Below are 21,284 nucleotides of genomic sequence, written 5' to 3' on the forward strand. Positions count from 1 at the left end.
CGTCGGGTTCCTTGACTTTCTTTGTGCCGCCTGAGAAATACCTGAGTCCGGTTTAGGTTGTCCAATAAGACAGGCAGGACTGTCGTCCGGAGCTTTATATTTTTTCTCAAGGCGCGGTAGAACCGGAGTTACAGTCGCTGGAGACTGCATTACCTTCTTGCCTTCATTCCAAACATGTTCTACAATGGGTAGGGAATTAATGTATTTTTTGGAGGGCTCCTTAAAATCATAGAGGAAACAGTCTGATTGTAACACAGGAACAGGAAGGCCAAATCTTTTAGATACCCTTTCCATCAGATTATGGAAACCTCCACAGGAGGCGAATCCACCGGGTCCAGAGATGGAGAAGCTGGATCTGGGATAACATAACTGTCCCATTCTGCGTTAGGATCTTGGGTCTGTTCTACATTCTGGTCCTCATCTGATGAATCATCATCATCAGGTACTGTCACTATATCATGCCCTTCTATCAAAGGTTGTTCTCCCTGCCTTTGAGAGGTTGATGCCACAGAAACAGGAGGTTGCTGATGTGGTGGCGGAGGAGGTTGTTGAGGTGGTGGCGGAGGAGGTTGTATGGTTCCGGAGGTTTCTGATGGGAACCTCCTCTTGTAATCCAACAACATTAGTTGTAGATCATTTATAAGTGAAGATGGCATGGCAACCATACCTTGTCCTGATGGTTCCTGATATGTCTCCCGTGGAGTGCAATGAGATTCTGGATGATGCTGATCCAGATAATAGTCCTCTGAGTCCGAGTCCTGGTACTTCACCTGAAGTTGTGATGGACTATAAGCATCCCCATATTGACTCTCATCCTCATCAGTCTTATTCCTCCTCCAGAAGAAGAGGTGGAGGCAATGGTGTTACTCTACCGGGTGATGTAAATTCCGGTGTTATTAGTCTTTTCCTGATGGAAATCTTCACTTTTTGGATCGTCGACGGTGTCGTCGACGAGGGAATCGTCTTCGTCAGAAGCGTCGTCGACGGCACCGTCGACGAGGTCGATGTCAGGATCATCGTCGCCGTAGCCATCGACTTCATCCTCGTCGCCGTTGACACTATCGTCGGCGACATCACCGTCGACATCGAGGTTGTTAGTCTCGTCGACGTAGGATGTAACGTTGATGAAGTCATCGTCGACGAAGTCATCGTCGACGAAGCTCTCAGCGACGGGCCCGTTGGCGGTGCAGAAGAACAAGTTACTTACCTCCGGTAACGCTTTTTCTGGTAGATACAGTATCTGCCTGTGGATTCCTCACCTTGTGAATATCCCCCTTGCGCCAACAACGTTCGGAAAATTCTTTGTAGCAGGCTGGCGTGGTCGACGTCATAGGAGCACGGCATTGTGCGCGACTCCGTCTGACGTCACCGACTCCTCATAAGGCCCACGTCGGCATGATGACGTCAGTTCCGCCCTTTTTTCCGTGCCTTCGAGGCACCCGGACGGACCAACAAACATATACAAATATACAATGTACACAGTACACGCAATCCAAAAACCCACTAAAAGTGCATAGCAAAAGCATAAAATACCAGAAAAATAAGTACATAAATACATACGTACACAAACCCAGGTATAGCAGAGTGAACAACGGGGAGGCGGGTGGGTCAGTGAGGAACTTGTTCTTCTGATAGATGCATCTGCCTTGTGGATTCCTCACCTTGTGAATAGATTCCCACAGCAGTCCCCACTCCCGGAGGAGGGTGTCCACTCTGCTACACCAGGAAATCTTGGAGGACAGAGCGCGCAAAGTGGCCGTCCCTCCTCACCTCAGCATCCAAGCAGTAGTGCTTCGCAAAAGTGTGGAGGGAGGCCCATGTCGCGGCCCTGCAAATGTCCTCAACTGGAACACCTCTAGACAATGCAGAAGATGCAGACTTCGCTCTAGTTGAATGAGCTCTAATACCCTCAGGAGGGTCCTTACCCGCCAGAGAGTAGCAAATCTTGATGCACAGGATAATCCACCTGGAAAATGTGCGCTTGTGCACCGCTCTGCCCTTCTTGCAGCCAGTAAAGCCCACAAAGAGCTGATCGTCAACACAATAGTCTTTAGTCCTATCAAGATAGAAACTAACTGCTCTCTTTGGGTCCAAGCGATGAAGCCTCTCCTCCTCCTTAGAAGGGTGTGGGGGAGGATAAAAGGTAGAAAGGGTAATGGATTGACCTAGATGGAAGAGAGTTACCACCTTAGGCAGAAAAGCAGCCCTGGTCCTGAGAACCATTCTTTCAGCATGAATGGACAAGAACGGGGGCTTGGAACTAAGAGCCTGAAGCTCACTTACCCTCCTTGCCGAGGTAATTGCAACCAAGAAGACGGTTTTAAAAGAAAGAAGCCTCATGGGACACTTGTGCAAGGGTTCAAACGGAGAACCCATCAGATAAGTTAACACAAGATTCAAGTCCCAATGAGGAACAATAAACGGAGAAGGAGGGAACCTATTAGTGAGTCCCTTCAAAAATCTTAACACAACAGGAGACTTAAAAAGAGAGGGCTGATCCGGCAAACAGAGAAATGCCGACAGATATCCTTTGACCGTAGCAACAGCAAATCCTTGCCGTGCCAGAGAAAGAGCAAACTGCAAAATGTCAGACAAATGAGTCCTCAAAGGGTCAACATCCCTCTCCCTGCACCAAGAGACAAACTTAGACCACCTATACGAATAGATGGACTTGGTGGAGTCACGCCTGGCAGAAAGAATGACATCCACCACATCGTGAGGGAGAGAAAATGGAATTCAAGTTGCCCCGTTTAATCTCCAGGCATGAAGGTGTAATGTCTGGAGGTGGGGGTGTAGAACTTGCCCCTCCACCTGAGAGAGGAGGTCTGCCCTGAGAGGGAGACGGAGCGGCGGGCGAGAGGAGAGGTGGAGAAGGTCCGAGTACCACACCCTTCTTGGCCAATCCGGGGCGACCAATATGACTTGGGCCCGGTCTTGGCGAATCTTCCTCAGAACCCGAGGAATCAAGGGAATGGGGGAAACGCGTAAAGGAGATGACCTCCCCAGCTCAACTGAAACGCGTCCCCCAATGCTCCTTGCATCGGATACTGGAGACTGCAGAATGACGGGCAGTGAGCATTCTCGCAAGTGGCAAACAGGTCCACACGAGGAGATCCCCACATCTGAAAGATGTCGTGAACAACCTCCGGGTGAAGCCTCCACTCGTGGTCGGCAGAGAACTGCCGAATGAGAACGTCTGCACGAACGTTCAGAACTTCGGCCAGATGATTTGCAATCAGACAAATCCGATGGTCCTGAACCCAGGACCAGAGATGCAGAGCCTCTCTGCAGAGACACTGCGACCCTACTCCTCCCTGCTTGTTGATGTACCACATCGGGGTCTTGTTGTCCGTCAGGACTTGGATCGACTGACCGCGAAGGGAAGGGAGGAAGGCCTTGAGCGCCAGATGTATCGCCCGCAACTCTAGAAGGTTGATGTGAAGCAACCTTTCCTCTGGAGACCAAAGACCCTTGACCTCCAGATCCCCCAGATGAGCACCCCACCCTAGAGTGGATGCATCCGTTATCACCGTGGCCACCGATGGTGGAAGCTGAAAAGGCTTTCCTTGTGACAGATTGCCTTCCACGCCCCACCAAGACAGATCTGCTGCAGTTTCTCTTGAGATCTTCACTGACTCCCTGAGATCTCCGTTGTGCTGATACCACTGCCTGCGGAGGCACCACTGGAGTGCCCTCATGTGCCAGCGTGCATGGTTGACCAACAGAATGCAAGAAGCCATCAGACCGAGCAGGCGAAGGACCTTCAGGACTGGAACAACCGCTCCATTGTAGAACAAAGGAATCATTTCCTGAATGTCGCGAATCCTTTGAGGCGGAGGGAATGCACGACATACAGTAGTGTCCAGTACCGCACCTATGAACAGGTTGCGCTGGGAGGGCACCCGGTGAGATTTGGGCACGTTTATCGAAAAACCCAATCTGTACAACAGCTGCGATGTCTCTTGCAGGTGATGAAGCTCCTTCTCGGGCGACTCTGCCTTGATCAGCCTGTCGTCCAGATAGGGGAACACAGGAATCCCCGACCTCCTGAGATGTGCAGCCACCACCGCCATCACCTTGGTGAAAACTCGAGGCGCAGTAGTAAGTCCAAACGGAAGGACCTCAAACTGGTAGTGTTGCGAACCTACCGTAAAACGGAGATACTTCCCGTGCGACTTTAGGATTGGGATGTGAAAATACGCATCCTGCAAGTCGATTGACACCATCCAGTCTTCTTTCAACAGCGCTTGAAGAACCTGCGCAAGCGTGAGCATTTTGAACTTCTCCTGTTTGAGGTAGAGATTCAAAATCCTGAGGTCCAAGATTGGTCGTAACCTGCCATCCTTCTTGGGGATCAGGAAATACCAGGAGTAGCACCCCTGACCCCTCTCCTGCTCCGGGACCACCTCTATCGCACCTTTTCTGAACAGTGCCAGGACTTCTTCCTGCAGGAGAAGCAGGTGGTCCTCCGAACAATAACCCTGGCAAGGAGGGTAATTGGGAGGGAACTCCTGGAAAGGAAGTGCATACCCATTTTCTACGAGATTGAGAACCCAAAGATCTGATGTAACCGATTCCCAATCCCGTAGAAAATGAGTAAGCCGACCCCCTACCGGACCCACATGATCCAGAATGGCGGATCTAGGGCTGCTTTGCTGTTGAGGGAGAGGGTTGATTATTAGAGGAAGAGGAAGAGGAGGAGGCCTGGTGTCCACGAGCACGGCCCCTTTGTTTTCCTCTGTATGTCTTATACAGAGGGTTCTGTCGCTGCGGCTGCTGCTGCTGTCCTTGGTTATAGGAACGAAAAGTGGATCTGCCAAATCCCCTAAACTTGCTAGTTGCAGAACCCCTTGCCTGAAGGCTCAAAGACCTCGCTTTCGCCCGGCTGTCCTTGAATCTCTCCAAGGCCACATCCGCTTTCTTACCAAAGAGGCCTGTCCCATCAAATGGCAAGTCCAATAAGGTAGACTGTACATCAGTTGAAAAATCAGAAGATTTTAGCCATGCGGCCCTTCTGGTTGCAACAGTAGAGCCCATATTCCTGGCAACAGAGTCCGCCGTGTCCATGCCACTCTGTATTACCATACGGGCTGCTGCCTGAGTATCGGAGACCACTTCATTAAAGTTCTTCCTATCATCCTCTGGAAGTTTAGATGAGAGTTGTTTCACAGAGTCCATCAATGCATGAACATATCTCCCCAACAGGCAAGTAGCATTAGTAGATTTTAAAGCCATGCTACTCGAGGAGAAAATCTTTTTCTCAGACTGGTCCAATTGTTTAGAGTCCTTGTCTGCCGGCACCTGAGGGAATGAACCTGCAGACCTGTTGGAACAAGCGGCCTGCACCACCAGACTCTCCGGAGAAGGATGTGAAGAAAGAAATTCAGGGTCACCAGGTGCCACCCTGTAACACCTTGCCACCGACCTGGAAACCGCAGGAGCAGTCAAAGGCCTCTTCCAAACCTCCTTTATAGGCTCAGTCAAAGCGTCAGTGAATGGAAGAGTAGGCTCTATTATAGAAGAAGGCGAATGTAAAACCTCCGTGAGGATGTTGGGCTTGTACTCAACAGTGGGCAAAGTCAAACCGAGCAAATCCGCAGCCTTCCTAATAACGACGTGATAGAGGGCGGAACGTCCTTGGATGGTGTATCCGAAACGGATGGCAAACCCCACTCAGGAGAAAGTTACAGGCCACTAGCGCTTTGGAGGTCCTCAAAACAATCCCCCTGTTCTTGTAGTTCTCCTTCCTCAACCTCGGAATCCATGTACTCCTTTTCCTCCAAGAGGCGCTGAGCCCTTCGCCTCGACCATTCCATGCGGACCGCAGTCGACGGATCCGGCAAAGACTCCGACGGAGCCGGAGCCGACGTCGAACGAGGAGCTGGAGGACAGGAAGCACCACGATCCGAATCACGAGGTCGATCCGGGGCCGGCGAAGCCGCATGCGAAGTCGACGACCTCGGCGGCGCCGTACCGAGCCAAGGAGCACAAGGCCTCGGCATAAACGGCATAAAGGGGACCGGGGCGTAAGCCTGAGGTACGCCTAAATTAAAAGACAATGGACCCATGGGACCAACCGGTGCGCCAGTGGGGTACATTGCCCTCGCATAAACACCAAACATGGCATTTAGAAATTGCGAGGGGTCCTGACCCGGACCAGGAAAGAGAGGGTACGAACCCAACGGCCGCTCCGAAGGAGGCTGATCCGGCAAAGGTGCACCCTGGCCCTCTTGACTTTCAGGCTCCACCTCCGGAGTCGGAGCCCGAGGAACCTCTTCTTCTTCATGCACCGAAGAATGGTGCGACTCCAGATCCAGTTCCTGCTCCTGAACAGGAGAACCTCCACGAGACTGCGCCGGAGAAGGAGACACGAAGTCCTTATGATGTTTACGAGACTTCTTCTTCGAATCCGAAGACTCCTTGCCAGAGTGATGTTTAGAGCGATGCTTACTCCTCTTGTGCTTCTTTCTCGAGGAGCTCGATGCATGTCCCGAAGCCGACTTGGATCCAGACCTCGACCTCTCTCTGGATCTCGACCTCGCTCTGGACCTCGATCTCGAAGCCGACCACGACCTCGACTTCGACCGCGACATCTGCCTCGACTTCGAGCGCCTGGAAACCGACCTGGAAGACCTTCCAGCCTCTCTTTCTTTCACCTTCGCAAGAAGAAGCTTCGCCTCTCGCTCTCGTAAGGCCTTGGGGTTCATCTTGAAGCAGGAACGACAGTTCTTAACATCATGGTCCAACCCAAGACACCACAGACAATCGGCATGCGGATCAGTGATCGACATCATTCGGGCACACGAACCACACTGCTTGAACCCCGTCTTCCTCGACGACATCCTCAACGAAGAAGAAAATCTCAAAAGAGAAACAGTTACACAAAATAGTAACAAGATACTCAAAGTATCCCAGAAGACCACAGAAACCGTTAGCGTTGACGACGCGGACAAAAGGGAACTGACGTCATCACGCCGACGTGGGCCTTATGAGGAGTCGGTGACGTCAGACGGAGTCGCGCGCAATGCCGTGCTCCTATGACGTCAACCACGCCGGCGTGCTACAAATAATTTTCCGAACGTTGCTGGCGCAAGGGGGATATTCACAAGGTGAGGAATCCACAAGGCAGATGTATCTATCAGAAATTGAAACCACTTGAGTTTTTGACGTCGTCATTGAAGTACTTGAGGAGATTGTCATCGACGGACGAATTTTCTTCTCTCCTTTCGCTTCCTGAGGCATACTTGAAGGTTTCTTGAAGATCTTTTCCTTTTCTGATGGCGAAGAGGCAACAAAAGGGCCTTGACTTGCCTTTTTTCCAGATGACACCTCAGGAAGATGTCCCTCTTTCTCCTTTGAATGGTGAGGAGATTTATGGGGACTAAGCCTTTTAGACCTTTCAGAGGTCTTTTGAGAGGCTTTTGCAGGAGGTTCCGCTGAAGTAGAAGGGGAAGACCTACCCCTTTTTGTAGACCTCCTCAAAGATGTTGCTGAGGAAGAATCTTCACTGTCACTAGACAGAACCTCCTTCCGAGACTTCATCTTCTGTAGCCAAGTCAGAAGTCTTCCTTCTCGGTCTCTCAGAGTTTTTGTCGAGAAGGTCCTGCAGATCTTACACTCAGTGGCTTTGTGATCTGGATATAAGCAATAAATGCAATCTTTATGCTTATCTTCGACATATAGCCTCTTCTTTGAGCAAGTAGCACAAGCTTTGAATAAAGCTTTCTTTTCAGACATCCTGAAGGGAAAAAGGTGTAGAAATCCAGAGTTGAAGAGAAAACTGAGCAGAGCTCAGTGGAGACTCCCTTAGCACAACGTGCAGTAGAAAATCTAAGGCTCTGAGGCTCTCTCAGGAGGGTTCTATGGGGTGAGGCTAATCCGATTGGCTGTTGCAAAATGTTGGTCTCTTTTACAAAAAGAGGCAGATAGGCTACAAAATGAGATGAGGCCTAGGCCTTATTTTCTCCTTTGTACATACTGCTATGGTATTTTCTATTTACCGAGGCTCACAGGCTGACGACGGGGAATGATACATAGCATGGGAATCTTTGAAAGTTCCAATACTGGGGCAAGTAGTTCTCCAGGCGGCCAAGCCATGTTTGCCATCTTGGTGCGGCCGTGGAGGTGTATGCTGACTCACTGAAAGGAGGCAGAATACCTGAGGGGGGGTAATGTGGAGTCGCTGGCACAGGGGCCTGGGCGGCGTTATCTTGATCCCCCATGGTGCTGAACATGGGGGCCGATGTGCGGCCTAGCAAGGACGCTTACTTCTTGCAGCTAGCCTACGTGCACAGGTGACGGTGCAGTGGCACTGAGCGTCGTGTGGGCCCACGTGTGCTCAGGTGCGTGGCGCTCGCTGGGCTAGCATGGGTCACAAGCCTGTCCTTGTGGCTTCCCCTGGAGCATGCACGACTCACCCCCTTGACGTGGTGTTGATGGTCCACTGGGTGGAGACGGCGGCTGGGAAGAGCTGCTGGGATCGTTGTTGTCACCAGGTGGCAGCTTATCTAGGGACTGAGGCCAATCAGGGATCACTTCCAGCGGGACTGCAACACTCAGGAATGGGCCTCGTGGCCTCAGAGGAGTGAGTTGTAACTCTGCAGGGCAGGAGCAGGCGTGTGTTTTCCGCCCTCATCGCCAGTGTAATGTATGCAGGGGGCCACCCTCCCGCTGCATGCTGCGCACTAGGGTCTCGCTGCGCGCTGTACAGAGACACGGACACACAGTGTCTTGGTTGCACGCGGACTAAATCCGCAGCTCCGCCCTCTTTATTTATAAACGCGCTCACTCCAGCAGGCGTGAGCTCAGGGGCGGGGATCTGTGGACGCGTGCCAGCAAGAAATGCTGGTGCGCTAACTGTTACATTTATGTTCTACTTCACGTCGCCTTATTTTTTCACTTCTAGTTACAGTGGTTGGCTTTGGAAGGTGTGTGTGCATTGATGTCAACCTGTGCTTGCTGTCTGGCGTCACTGGTGGACCTATGTAAATGGCTCTGAGAGCACCAAAGATAACAGGTCTGGCTTTAATGTGCTAGTGCATGCAGATATAGGCATGCACAAATGCGGTTTCCTTTCATTAGCACGTTTAAACCAGACATATTGACGTCACTGAGGAAATATACATTTTATGGTCAAGTTGTGTTCCCTAGCGCGTACCCCACCGTCTCCATGTACCAGCTTAAAGTGCATGTAACTTCCCTCCTGTGCCAGCTATGAAGACGCAAATGCATTTGCGTCCAACGTCAACATGTCCTCTTTCAGACCCACCCTGAATGGGTTAATTAGTCCGTTCCTAAGTATGCTATGCCAACGTCTTTTTGTAGTGTACCTTACACGTTTTTATGCTCTGGCAAAGTAGGCCCTGAATTTCTGCCATCGAGCCTTTTTCTGGCTTCTGACTCTGAAAGCCTCAGCCCAGGCTGCCTCTGTACCCGTGAACTCTGACTTACTCCCAGCGCGGCCCACCGCGCTCAGCTCAGCCTGCTGCCTGCCAAGACTGACTATAACCTTCGAGTTATCTATTCCGCTCCTCGAAAATACATTCCTGCCTACTAGCTTCAGTAAACATCCCCCTCAGCTACAGAGCCAAAGGGCCGACCTGTCTCAGTGCAAGTAATTCATAGCCTCTGTTACCATGCTCCCATGGAAGGCCCCATGCCCCACGCTTCTCATGCAGACACTCAGGCGCATATACACGCACTCACAGTCAGTATAGAATAGCTTCTGCCCCAGAGACCTTTCCCGTCCAGATAATATGGTTCCCAAACATCAGATATCAGATATGATAGATATGATAGAAGTACAAGTTGATCTGACATGCCAGACTTCTGTCTCTTTCCGTCAGTGTAAATGTCAAGTCCCCTGCACCCTCCAGTCTCACGTCAATCACACGTCATGCAGCTGCGTGCGCATCCAAGCTTCCGATTTCTGCTGACATTGCAACATTTCTGTTAGTGCCACCCCCTTTGTGACACCTACCTGTGACGTTTCTAGCACACACCTCCAGTTCACGCCTAGTCCACGCCTTCTGATTACGTACTAGTAACACGTGGATACTGTTATCTTGTCTTCTCTCAGCTGTTACGCCTACTGCATTGCTTTCTATGATGTAAATTAAGTATATAAGCTATGTACTGTCAATAAAATGTAGCGCTCTATCCCTTCTTCCACCCCTGTGGTGGGAAGAACATGATATCCTGGTCTTGACCATTCCTTTTTGAGGAATAAAACCCCTAAGAACTCTAACACCACGGACTCTGGTTTTTTCTTTCCGATTTGAGTTATTATTGATTAAGTACTTACCTGCATAGAAATTAAGACGGTAAATTATATATTTACATCATTTTGGCGCCCGAACAGGGACCCCTCCCCCACCTCACGCGCCGGTTGGTGCGTTGCAAGCTCTGTCCCCTGCCATCAGTTAGACGGAAACTACGCGTACCGGCAGGATTTCCTGCATCTCCCTCTGGCCCACGGAGGTGACGAAGACTGCGATCAGTACCCAGACGAGGCGGTGAGGAGTGCGGAGGATCCCGACCAGAGCCTAGCCGAAAGAAGCAAGGTCCGAGGTGTCAAGAGGCCCACCAGTTTTCCGAAGTTTTCCGAAGTCTTCCGAAGTGTCGAGTCAAGTCCAGTCGAGTTTTCCGAGGCCTTCTGTTTCCGTGCTTCCCGTGAGTACCATTGCTGGGACGTATCTAGACGGGTTTGGGTACACAAGTCCGGTCTGCACTGTTTTAGACAGTGTATCTGTACTGTTTAGCAGTACATCCGTTATTCAAGTTTCTGCGCTGTTTAGACAGTGTATCTGTGCTGTTTAGCAGTACATCCAGTATAGAGGGTAGTCATATATGTCTGAAATGTCTTTTTTCATGTGATTAATGTCGTGGTATGAGTGTGACTGTTTTTGTGCATTATTGTGTTCTTGTATAACCAGCTATATTCAGCATTAAGTAGTAAGGATTGAGCACTCAGTATTAAGTAAACAAGATGCCGTTTTTCGACAAATTAAAGCAGATAGGAACTAGGAAAGGGATACTAGAGGAAGCAATTCCTATCCCCCCTAGGGACACTCCAGGAAACTTTATGTACCACAAGCATGGCATAGATGCCATATTATATCTAGATTTATGGGCCGACTATACTAAGCATCTAGACGAAAGACACAGATGGCCTGTTACCGGAACATGGGATGCCGAGTGCATCATGAAGGTAGAGGAAGCACTATGGAAAAAGAAAGCCAGACAATCTCAGAAAGACGCCATAGAGTTTTGGCGTAAGGAATCACATAAGCGTGCTGAAAAAGCACTACGTAGAGAAGACAGACTTAAAGAATCAGACAAGGCCCAAGAAAACGAGTTAGTTACCGAGGGGATCCGAGTAAAATCAGAGCAAGTAGACCGCGCACAAAATAACCTCGTAAACGGTATGTATCTCGCGGCCGAGGGTTCGCCTGAGGCCATTTCGGAAATACCGAAAAATCTGCCGACACCATTAGTTCCAACTAAAGTAATGCATAAGACTACTAAAGACATATTCCTGAATTCCCATCTAGAGGATGTAGCACCCGCTTACACCAACCTCCCTGTCCGCGCCCTGCCTAACGACAGGAACGGGGGTGGTAACCCGCCCCAAGATCATATTCCGCCAGTACCACAACAGAATGCTCCTGTTCCACCACCTCCACCACTTCCTGCACTTAAAGTTGATCTACCAAAACCACTTCTACCTGAACCTACTAAAAGACAAATTCAAGTTCAGATACAGACTCCGCCGAGAGATAATGCCCAAGTTTCCACCTCAGGGGGTGCGGCCGGGGGTCTTCAAACACCGCCGTTAACACGCAGGTTACAGCTCGGAGATTTGCGGAATCCTTTTACGTTCAAGTCACCCCGCCTTGACATATTCAAAGAAAACCTTTCAGTTTGCAGATATGATCCAGTACCCGGTAAAGACAATATAATGATGATGGCATCACTACGGTTAAGATCTGCTACTGATTTCCTGCTCTGCTATGCAGGAATGAAGGAGCGCCTAGATAGAATATATGAGTTTATTCAGACGGGGAAAGGCCCTGACAGTATTCAGGAGGCCATGGAGCGTCAGAAAGTTGACGTTCAAGCACAGATACTACGTTTTTTCATAAATTGCCTAATAAGAGAACGAGACAGGCCTGGGACAGATCAGAGTGAATTAGATGCACTAAACAAGTGGGGTCAAAATATATCTGAAGGAAAACATGATAAGGGGACTTGCATAGCCAGTATGTACAAGAAGATTAGAAAAGCAGTGATAGAAATACACCAAAAAGAGAAAGAGAAGGCTTCCTCCGAGGAGGAAGAAGAACTTGAAGAACCAGAAAAGACTACAGATACTATAGCGTATGTAGGTAAGGGAACTTACCTTAGGAAAGGTATCCGTCCGGAAAGCAAGAGAGTTTTTCTCTCTGCCTTAACAAACCCGAATTCTTCTGAACATCAGTTCCAGGAGACTGATAAAAGACTCCGAGACCGAGTGGGGTACCACATACTCAATTCTATGGATGAACAAGAACTAGCCCGGTCAGCCATATTATGGGCTGAAAATCCGGATATGTATAATGATGACACAGTAGCGCAGACATTTCTGAACCTCTCCCCAGACGAGCAGAAATTAGCAGGTGTATACATGATTCAGCACCTCCTCACGAAATACAGAAACCAACATTCTGATCCAGGTCCCTTACATGAAACATTAGAAGCACTACTCATGGATAGATGGAGAGGTCTCAGTACCAAGTTAATACAAATAATTCTAGAACAACGACATAGATATAACACTTTCATAAGCTCTGAATATGTTCCCGCTCCGCCCCCAGAAAGGAAAATGTATCACATGCAACGCCTGAGTGGCATTGAAAGTCAGAACCCCTTACGGGGAGTGCACCCAGTTATGGGTGAGGATCATATCTTGAAACGTGTATATGTACACACGCCACTGACTAAGTTAGAACTGTTAGAAATGAAGAAACTAGTCCCGAGCCATGATAAAGACCCTGCAGGTTTTCACAGAGAGCTTAAAGACATGTTACTGATGGGGGATTACACATATGAAGATATCATGAAAATGTTAAAGGTACTGCTGCCCACGGGCATCTACGAGAAACTGAAGGAAAAAGAATGGGAGGAGGGAGAGAAAAAGATTGTATGGGCAGAAATAGAAGACGAAGAGAACAAACGTGTCCCAGGGGTAGGCCTTGGGGACAAAACTAAAGCATTACCAGGTTTGATAGTACAGGTTCTGCCAAGATTATTGACAACTAGAAAAGAAGACTGGGATGCAATTTCAGCATGTAAACAGAAACCCGACGAAGATACTAGTGACTTTTATTCAAGATTCGAGAAATGTTTTATTATTAATAGTGGTCTTAAACCAAGTAGCGAGTCGTACCCGCATCTTTTTGTATCAAAGTTAGTTGAGAATTCCCTGTTAGCAGTCAAAAATCGTGTATACAAGGTTGAGAGTACATGGCAAGCAAATACGCCATCCCAGATGTTACAAATGTTACAATACCATCAGAATAGAATTAGAGAAGAACAGGATCAGGAACAGAAACGTATGAAAGACACGAAAATGAAAATGTTAGTAGCCCAGTCGGTCCATACCGACGGAAACAGAAAGGGTACGAACCAGACAGGTCACGCCGCAGGTCCCGTTAAAGGGACATGCAATTATTGCAAGCAGCCAGGTCACTACGTACATGAATGTCCAGTCCTGAAACATAACATAGCAACAGGTAAAACTAAAGAGAGACCGCATCCACCTAGACAAGATCAGGTCCAGCAACAGACTTCACAGAATGTACAGCCCATGCAGAACACACAGCCTATGCATGCTACATCTCATACAGCACAGACAGTAGCGGTACCACAGCCCACTGCCTCGACTCAACAAGTTTCCCAACAGATGTACCAGTATGCCCAATCTGCTTACCCTGAGTATCAACGATACACATGAAACAGCCTAGAGAGGGAGTTTGGCTTGCCTCTTATTGAAATTCCTGTAGATCAAGAAGGTCCTTATGTACACAGTCAAGTATTGGGAAAAGATAGAAAGTTTTAAATTGACACAGGGGCAAGCCGCACAACGATCAGTCATAATGAAGTCCCAGGGGCACCCCTCTCAGGCTCACAGAATGTTTCCCTTGGTTTTTCAGGACAGCCTATTGTAAATGAAGTATCTGAACCAGTTCCCCTGGCTGTGGGTCCATTATCACGAGTTACAGACTTGTTACTTACGAAATCATGTCCAGAAAATCTGTTAGGAATTAAAACATTGAAGGCTCTAGGAGCTATAATCTGCTGTTCCCCGGAGGGAGTTAGACTCTTTCTACGGGATTTCAAGGGTCATTATGTGTTGCGAGGATTCGATGTCAGATTAAGAAATGTACCAGATCACCTGTGGGCAAAAGGCCCAACTGATGTAGGTTGTATGCATATCACACCATACCGTGTTACACTCAAGACAGGAGTTGTTCTACCACGAATCAGACAATACAAGTTACCCCCCGATGCTGTAGTGGCTTTACTGGAAATCATTGAAGAGCTCATAGCCCAAGGAGTGGTCGTAGAGACCGACTCCAATATCTGTAATTCACCCATCATTCCAATTCTTAAACGTACTGACCCCAATGCACCGCCAGTATATCGGCTGGTGATTGATCTTCGAGAGCTGAATAAATGTATTGTACCACAGTACCCTGTGGTCCCCGATATCTCTTCCCTATTGACTGCTATTGACTCAGAAGCAACGTTCTTTACTGTAATTGATCTCAAGAACGCTTTCTTCAGTGTACCTATTGATCCAGAGAGCCAATATCTCTTCGGATTCAGTTTAAATGGACGAAGCTTCAAATTTTCCCGCGCACCTCAAGGATTCACAGAAAGCCCCAGCATCTATAGTCAAGCACTGAAAAGACAACTAGATTGTATTCAAATGCCAGTTAACACCGCTTTACTGCAATACGTCGATGATCTATTGATCACCGCACGAAGTGAGCCCGAATGTGAGCAAGCATCACTGACAGTTTTACATTTCCTGGCCGACAAGGTGTCTCCTTCGAAGCTTCAATTCTGTGTTCAGCAAGTTGTGTACTTGGGTCACTTGCTGTCCAAAGTGGGGAGACAGCTCACTCCCGATCGCATTCAGTTAATTGTAAATATGCCACGACCCCAGACACAAAAGGAAGTGCGGGCCTTCATAGGCCTCACCTCGTACTGTAGACAATGGATTCCTCAATATGCATTTCTAGCTAAACCACTCATCCAGTTAACGACGCAGGAGGCAGCGACTTCGACTGTCCTCCCTTGGACTCAGGAACATACACAAGCCTTTGAGGAATTAAAGAAAGCATTATGTCAAGCACCAGTTTTAGCGACACCATGCTACAGCAAACCGTTTACACTTTTTGTTACAGAACGTGATGGTACAGCATTGTCTGTCCTCACTCAAGACCAAGCAGGTTCATATAAGCCTTGCGCTTATTTTTCAAGTACATTGGATTCAGTAGCCCAGGCACTCCCTGCGTGCTTAAAGTCAGTAGCAGCAACAGCGTTAGCAATAAGACAGAGCGATTCGATTGTTTTAGGACATCAGTTAACAGTACAAGTTCCACACTCTGTAGAGGTTCTGTTAAACAGAACCCAGACTCAACACTTGACTATAGCACGACTGACAGGTTACGAATTAACGCTATTCCAGCCACACATAGAAATCAGACGCTGCAGCATTCTGAACCCCGCAACACTGTTACCTACAATTATGACAGATCCAGCCCCGCATGATTGCATAGAGATCATTAATGCAGTAACAAAGCCCCGACGAGACTTAACAGATGTTCCATTGACAAATCCAGACCTGACACTTTATGTGGATGGTTCATGTATGCGAACAAGTACAGGAGAATTAGTGGCCGCATATGCCGTGACCACTGAAACCGAAGTAAAAGAAACACATCGTATTGACACACTGTCTGCTCAAGCGGCAGAGCTTATTGCTCTGACCCGAGCCTGTATACTAGCCAAGAACAGAAATGTCAACATATACACTGATTCCCGTTATGCGTTCGGAGTTGTACACGACTTCGGCATGTTATGGCAAGAACGAGGTTTTTTGACGTCTCATGGTGCCAAGATTCAACACGGTCCCCTCATTCAAGCACTGTTAGAAGCAATACATCTGCCTTCAGGCATATCCGTCATGAAGTGTAAAGCACATACTAAAGTTACAGATTCTGTTTCCCAGGGTAACGACCTGGCAGACCAGACAGCAAAACATACAGCATTGACTCACACTCAGACAACTGACATAACAAAGACAATAGGATCGACAAATTGTATGACAGTCAGGGATCCCACACTAGATGTTATCGATATACAGACACATGCTACCCCAGAAGAAATAAAGAAATGGATTGAACTAGGAGGGATCCAGACAGATCAAGGTTGGATGACGAAGGGAAAATCTACATGGTTTCTCCCTGACTCTATGGTTCAAGTCATGGTTAATACAGCACATAGTCCAGCACATCTAGGAGAAAAAGCGATGTTAGACAGTTTACAAAATCTTTGGAGCAATAAACACTTACGAGCAGCAGCAAAACAGAAAGTGCGTACTTGCATGATCTGTTGTCAGTTCAATCCAGGTAAAAGCGTCCCTGTAGAGCAAGGTGGATTTCATCCTCCCGATCACCCTTTTGAAGTCCTCCAGATGGATTATATCCAGATGGACCGTTGTCGAGGATTCAAATATGTCCTCGTAATTGTTTGTGCTCTGTCCCGTTGGACCGAAGCATATCCAGTCCCAGATTATACTGCCCCGACCACTGCCAGGCAGTTGGTTCGTGAATTCTTCCCACGGTACGGCATGCCTCGTGTCGTGTATTCAGATAACGGTCAGCCATTCTCATCCGAATTAATGAAGCAGGTTTCCTTGCTGCTAGGATATCAATGGAAATTCCATTGTGTCCGACATCCCGAAGCCGCAGGCCTTGTAGAGAGGCATAATCAGACATTAAAGACCCGTCTTGCTAAAATATGTCAAGAGAAAGGGGTCGACTGGATAGTCGCCCTGCCAGTGGCACTGTTCTATATGAGAATGGTTGCCCATTCGAGATCAGGACTATCCCCGTACGAAGTGGTCTTTGGTAGACCACCGAATATGTGGGGGACGCCCATTCCTAAGAAAATTACTGATGTTGATTGTAATATGTTGACAGATTACCTTGCCTCCTTGATGTCTGCACTCCAATCATGTCGTTCACAGGTTGCCGCAGCCTTCCCTGACAACACTGATGTAAAGCCGCATGATGTCCGTCCAGGCGACCTGATTCTCATAAGAAACTTTGACAGGAAAAGTCCGCTGGAGCCCCGCTGGAAAGAGCCGAAGACCGTTCTACTTACTACGAGGACAGCGGTAAAAGTTGAGGGCAGGAAGGGGTGGATCCACATGAGCCATGTTAAACTGTGCAATGAACTGAAATCCGACCCAGGCTCATCCACCCCTTCCAAAGACTGTATCGAGCCTAGTGACTTTAAGGTTTCCGAACGAGAGAAAACTCCCCAAGAGGAGTACCGACTCAAGCTTCGATCTAGCAAGTCAGACAGTTTAATTGTTTAAGTCCTCCCCTAGGTGAATCGGTTAAATAGTTTCTGACATGTACCCCCTAGATCGAGATAGAGAGAGAGAGAGACTATTCAAGAAACGTACATACTGCAAGTCACTGCGTAGTCACTGTATAGTGACATTGTTAATAATGTTTTTTCTAAGTCTGCTGATAATAGTTGCAAGTATACTTCTCCCTATCTATTACCCTATTTTCAAGCGTGAACAATCTGCTTACAATGTCTCTGCTGAACATTCTTTTAGCGAGTTACCTCCACATGAACTCTCCTACAGACTTGCGCTGCGCAACAACACATTCATTAGTATGCTTCATCATTCCCATCAGACTAATAACGCTACAAACTGCTGGATATGTGGCCGACTCCCTCCCTACCAGAATTACAAGGGAGCTCTGCCCCTCTTTCCGTACCCGTTCACTCACAATGGCTCCTGTGGTGCATGGTTTAAAATAATTAATTCCTTAGATCCTGATATTGCTGTTTTCGATGGGGGCTGGGTTTGGGGAAACTTGAACTTGGTCCTGCTCGACGTCTGTTACCCTGATAAAGAGGGACTCCCCACCAGAATAGGAACTGATCTAGAGAATGAAGTGTATGGATTAGGTAATTACACAATTAACCTTATGATTCTCACCGTTGAAGCCGAAGCTGCACCAGTTCTGCCCGTTATGTCAGTACTACCAGTCACTGGTGAATTATGTGTCAGGAAGAAAGGTTCAGTACACTTAGGTCATAGTAAATGTACTACTGTGGTCGAATTCAGTGATTATGGTAAATCGTCCTTTAAAGCTATCAGTCATTCCTATTTTGTTTGTGGTCATACCGCATACATACGCCTACCTCCCGACTGGGATGGTACCTGTTATATTGCATTCCTTCTGCCACCTGTTTTTCTAGCTCCTCCTGATTACCACAGAAATACAAATCTAGTAAAGAATAGACTCAGAAGAGATATCCCACTTGTCGACTACACAGAAACGGCATGGGAACAGTACACCGATTTTAATAAAGGATTCTTTTTCTTTTTAGGACCTGTTCGAAATAGTAAACTAATACGCAGATTAACTAGAACACTTGAAGCAGTAGTGAATGAAACTGCCTCCGCCCTAGGTAACTTAACCGAAGAGCAGTCCGCCATGCGGGTTGTTGTCCTTCAGAATCGTCTTGTTATTGACGTCATCTTGGCAGATAGAGGTGGAGCCTGTAAGGTCATCGGGTCAAGTTGCTGTGTTTTCATTCCAGAAAACGCGCCATCTGTATACAAAGCTATTACACGTCTTCATAAAATTGCTAACCTGATACATCAGAATCCAGGCACCTGGACTTGGTCCGGTTGGTTCTGGACAACGTTAACCGCTTGGGGATGGAAGATCCTATCCTTCCTAGGCATTGGCCTAGTCCTAGTATTCAGTTGCTGCCTGTGCCTGCAGTGTGGGCCAGCGATTTGTGGACTGTGTGCCACGTCATGCATTGAACATTCCAGTTTCCTTTCAAAACGCAAAAGAAAGAAAGAGGAGCAAATGATGTTACAAGAACAAACTGATCGGTTCATGAGGATCGATATATCATGAAGGGTCCGTAGGGAACAAGGAGGGAATGAGGAAATATTAATTTTATGGTCAAGTTGTGTTCCCTAGCGCGTACCCCACCGTCTCCATGTACCAGCTTAAAGTGCATGTAACTTCCCTCCTGTGCCAGCTATGAAGACGCAAATGCATTTGCGTCCAACGTCAACATGTCCTCTTTCAGACCCACCCTGAATGGGTTAATTAGTCCGTTCCTAAGTATGCTATGCCAACGTCTTTTTGTAGTGTACCTTACACGTTTTTATGCTCTGGCAAAGTAGGCCCTGAATTTCTGCCATCGAGCCTTTTTCTGGCTTCTGACTCTGAAAGCCTCAGCCCAGGCTGCCTCTGTACCTCTGTACCCGTGAACTCTGACTTACTCCCAGCGCGGCCCACCGCGCTCAGCTCAGCCTGCTGCCTGCCAAGACTGACTATAACCTTCGAGTTATCTATTCCGCTCCTCGAAAATACATTCCTGCCTACTAGCTTCAGTAAACATCCCCCTCAGCTACAGAGCCAAAGGGCCGACCTGTCTCAGTGCAAGTAATTCATAGCCTCTGTTACCATGCTCCCATGGAAGGCCCCATGCCCCACGCTTCTCATGCAGACACTCAGGCGCATATACACGCACTCACAGTCAGTATAGAATAGCTTCTGCCCCAGAGACCTTTCCCGTCCAGATAATATGGTTCCCAAACATCAGATATCAGATATGATAGATATGATAGAAGTACAAGTTGATCTGACATGCCAGACTTCTGTCTCTTTCCGTCAGTGTAAATGTCAAGTCCCCTGCACCCTCCAGTCTCACGTCAATCACACGTCATGCAGCTGCGTGCGCATCCAAGCTTCCGATTTCTGCTGACATTGCAACATTTCTGTTAGTGCCACCCCCTTTGTGACACCTACCTGTGACGTTTCTAGCACACACCTCCAGTTCACGCCTAGTCCACGCCTTCTGATTACGTACTAGTAACACGTGGATACTGTTATCTTGTCTTCTCTCAGCTGTTACGCCTACTGCATTGCTTTCTATGATGTAAATTAAGTATATAAGCTATGTACTGTCAATAAAATGTAGCGCTCTATCCCTTCTTCCACCCCTGTGGTGGGAAGAACATGATATCCTGGTCTTGACCATTCCTTTTTGAGGAATAAAACCCCTAAGAACTCTAACACCACGGACTCTGGTTTTTTCTTTCCGATTTGAGTTATTATTGATTAAGTACTTACCTGCATAGAAATTAAGACGGTAAATTATATATTTAGGCTTGTTAACTGTGAAAACAGTCCTCTTTTATCATTTGAAGAAATAAAACACTGCGGGCCATTAAATGCATCTTGATTTTAGAAATGAATTTTATATGCTCCATAAAACACACATTGTCCTGCAAAAAATAGGAAAAGGCATGGTTATGTAAGATTTAAATATTGCCCTACCGTCCGGAGCTCCTTCGTGACGCGCAGCCGCTGAATATCCCGAAGCTTCTTGTTCAGATCTTCCATTTCCATGTGCATTTTTTTATGTTCCCACTCCTGCTGAAATATGCCTTTTCGGAAATCTTTCACTTCTACCATATTAGCGATCTTCTGTTCTCCTAGAGTCTGAAAAGAGAATAAGATCTCACACGGGAGTACTGAGATGGGGGTGCATATGAATTAACTGTCCCAAAAATTAGTTACCTCCTTTTCTTGAACTGGCTATTAAGGTGGGTGCACACACACTGTTTCTTTCTTACCAACTCAATGCCAGTCCTATGTGAATTGCATCCCACCCATAAGCATCATCCTGCATTAGGAGACCTAAAGCCCGACCACAACCTTTTTGTTCAACCAAATGCCATCTACGGGTGCAAATGACACATGCGATCTGGTGATATTTACATAGGAAATGCAATTTACTGCCACAACAAAATCCCCTTGAATTACAGATTGTCTGAAGTAGGAGAAGGGGCCGGAACGAGGGTGTTGCCAGGAACAGGGAAAATGATTAGTCCAAGGATCAGCTTCCTGCTGGCAGATTTTTGGGGGGTTTGCACAGCCCTAGTGAACACCTCTATG

The 21,284-nt window shown here is 47.7% G+C and overlaps 1 protein-coding gene across 2 annotated transcripts in view; it reads right to left on the bottom strand.

Annotated features, from left to right (window-relative positions):
• The window catches only part of CFAP43 (cilia and flagella associated protein 43), a 922,989-nt gene that overhangs the window by 86,225 nt on the left and 815,480 nt on the right, over positions 1–21,284 (bottom strand). For both annotated transcript variants that reach the window (XM_086922745.1, XM_086922746.1), the window contains one exon: positions 20,664–20,828. In XM_086922745.1, coding sequence (XP_086778871.1) covers positions 20,664–20,828 — 165 coding nt within the window. The remainder of the gene's footprint in view (positions 1–20,663; positions 20,829–21,284) is intronic.

Source organism: Lissotriton vulgaris, chromosome 5 (assembly GCF_964263255.1).
Source record: "Lissotriton vulgaris chromosome 5, aLisVul1.2, whole genome shotgun sequence".
Taxonomy (NCBI): Eukaryota; Metazoa; Chordata; class Amphibia; order Caudata; family Salamandridae; genus Lissotriton; species Lissotriton vulgaris.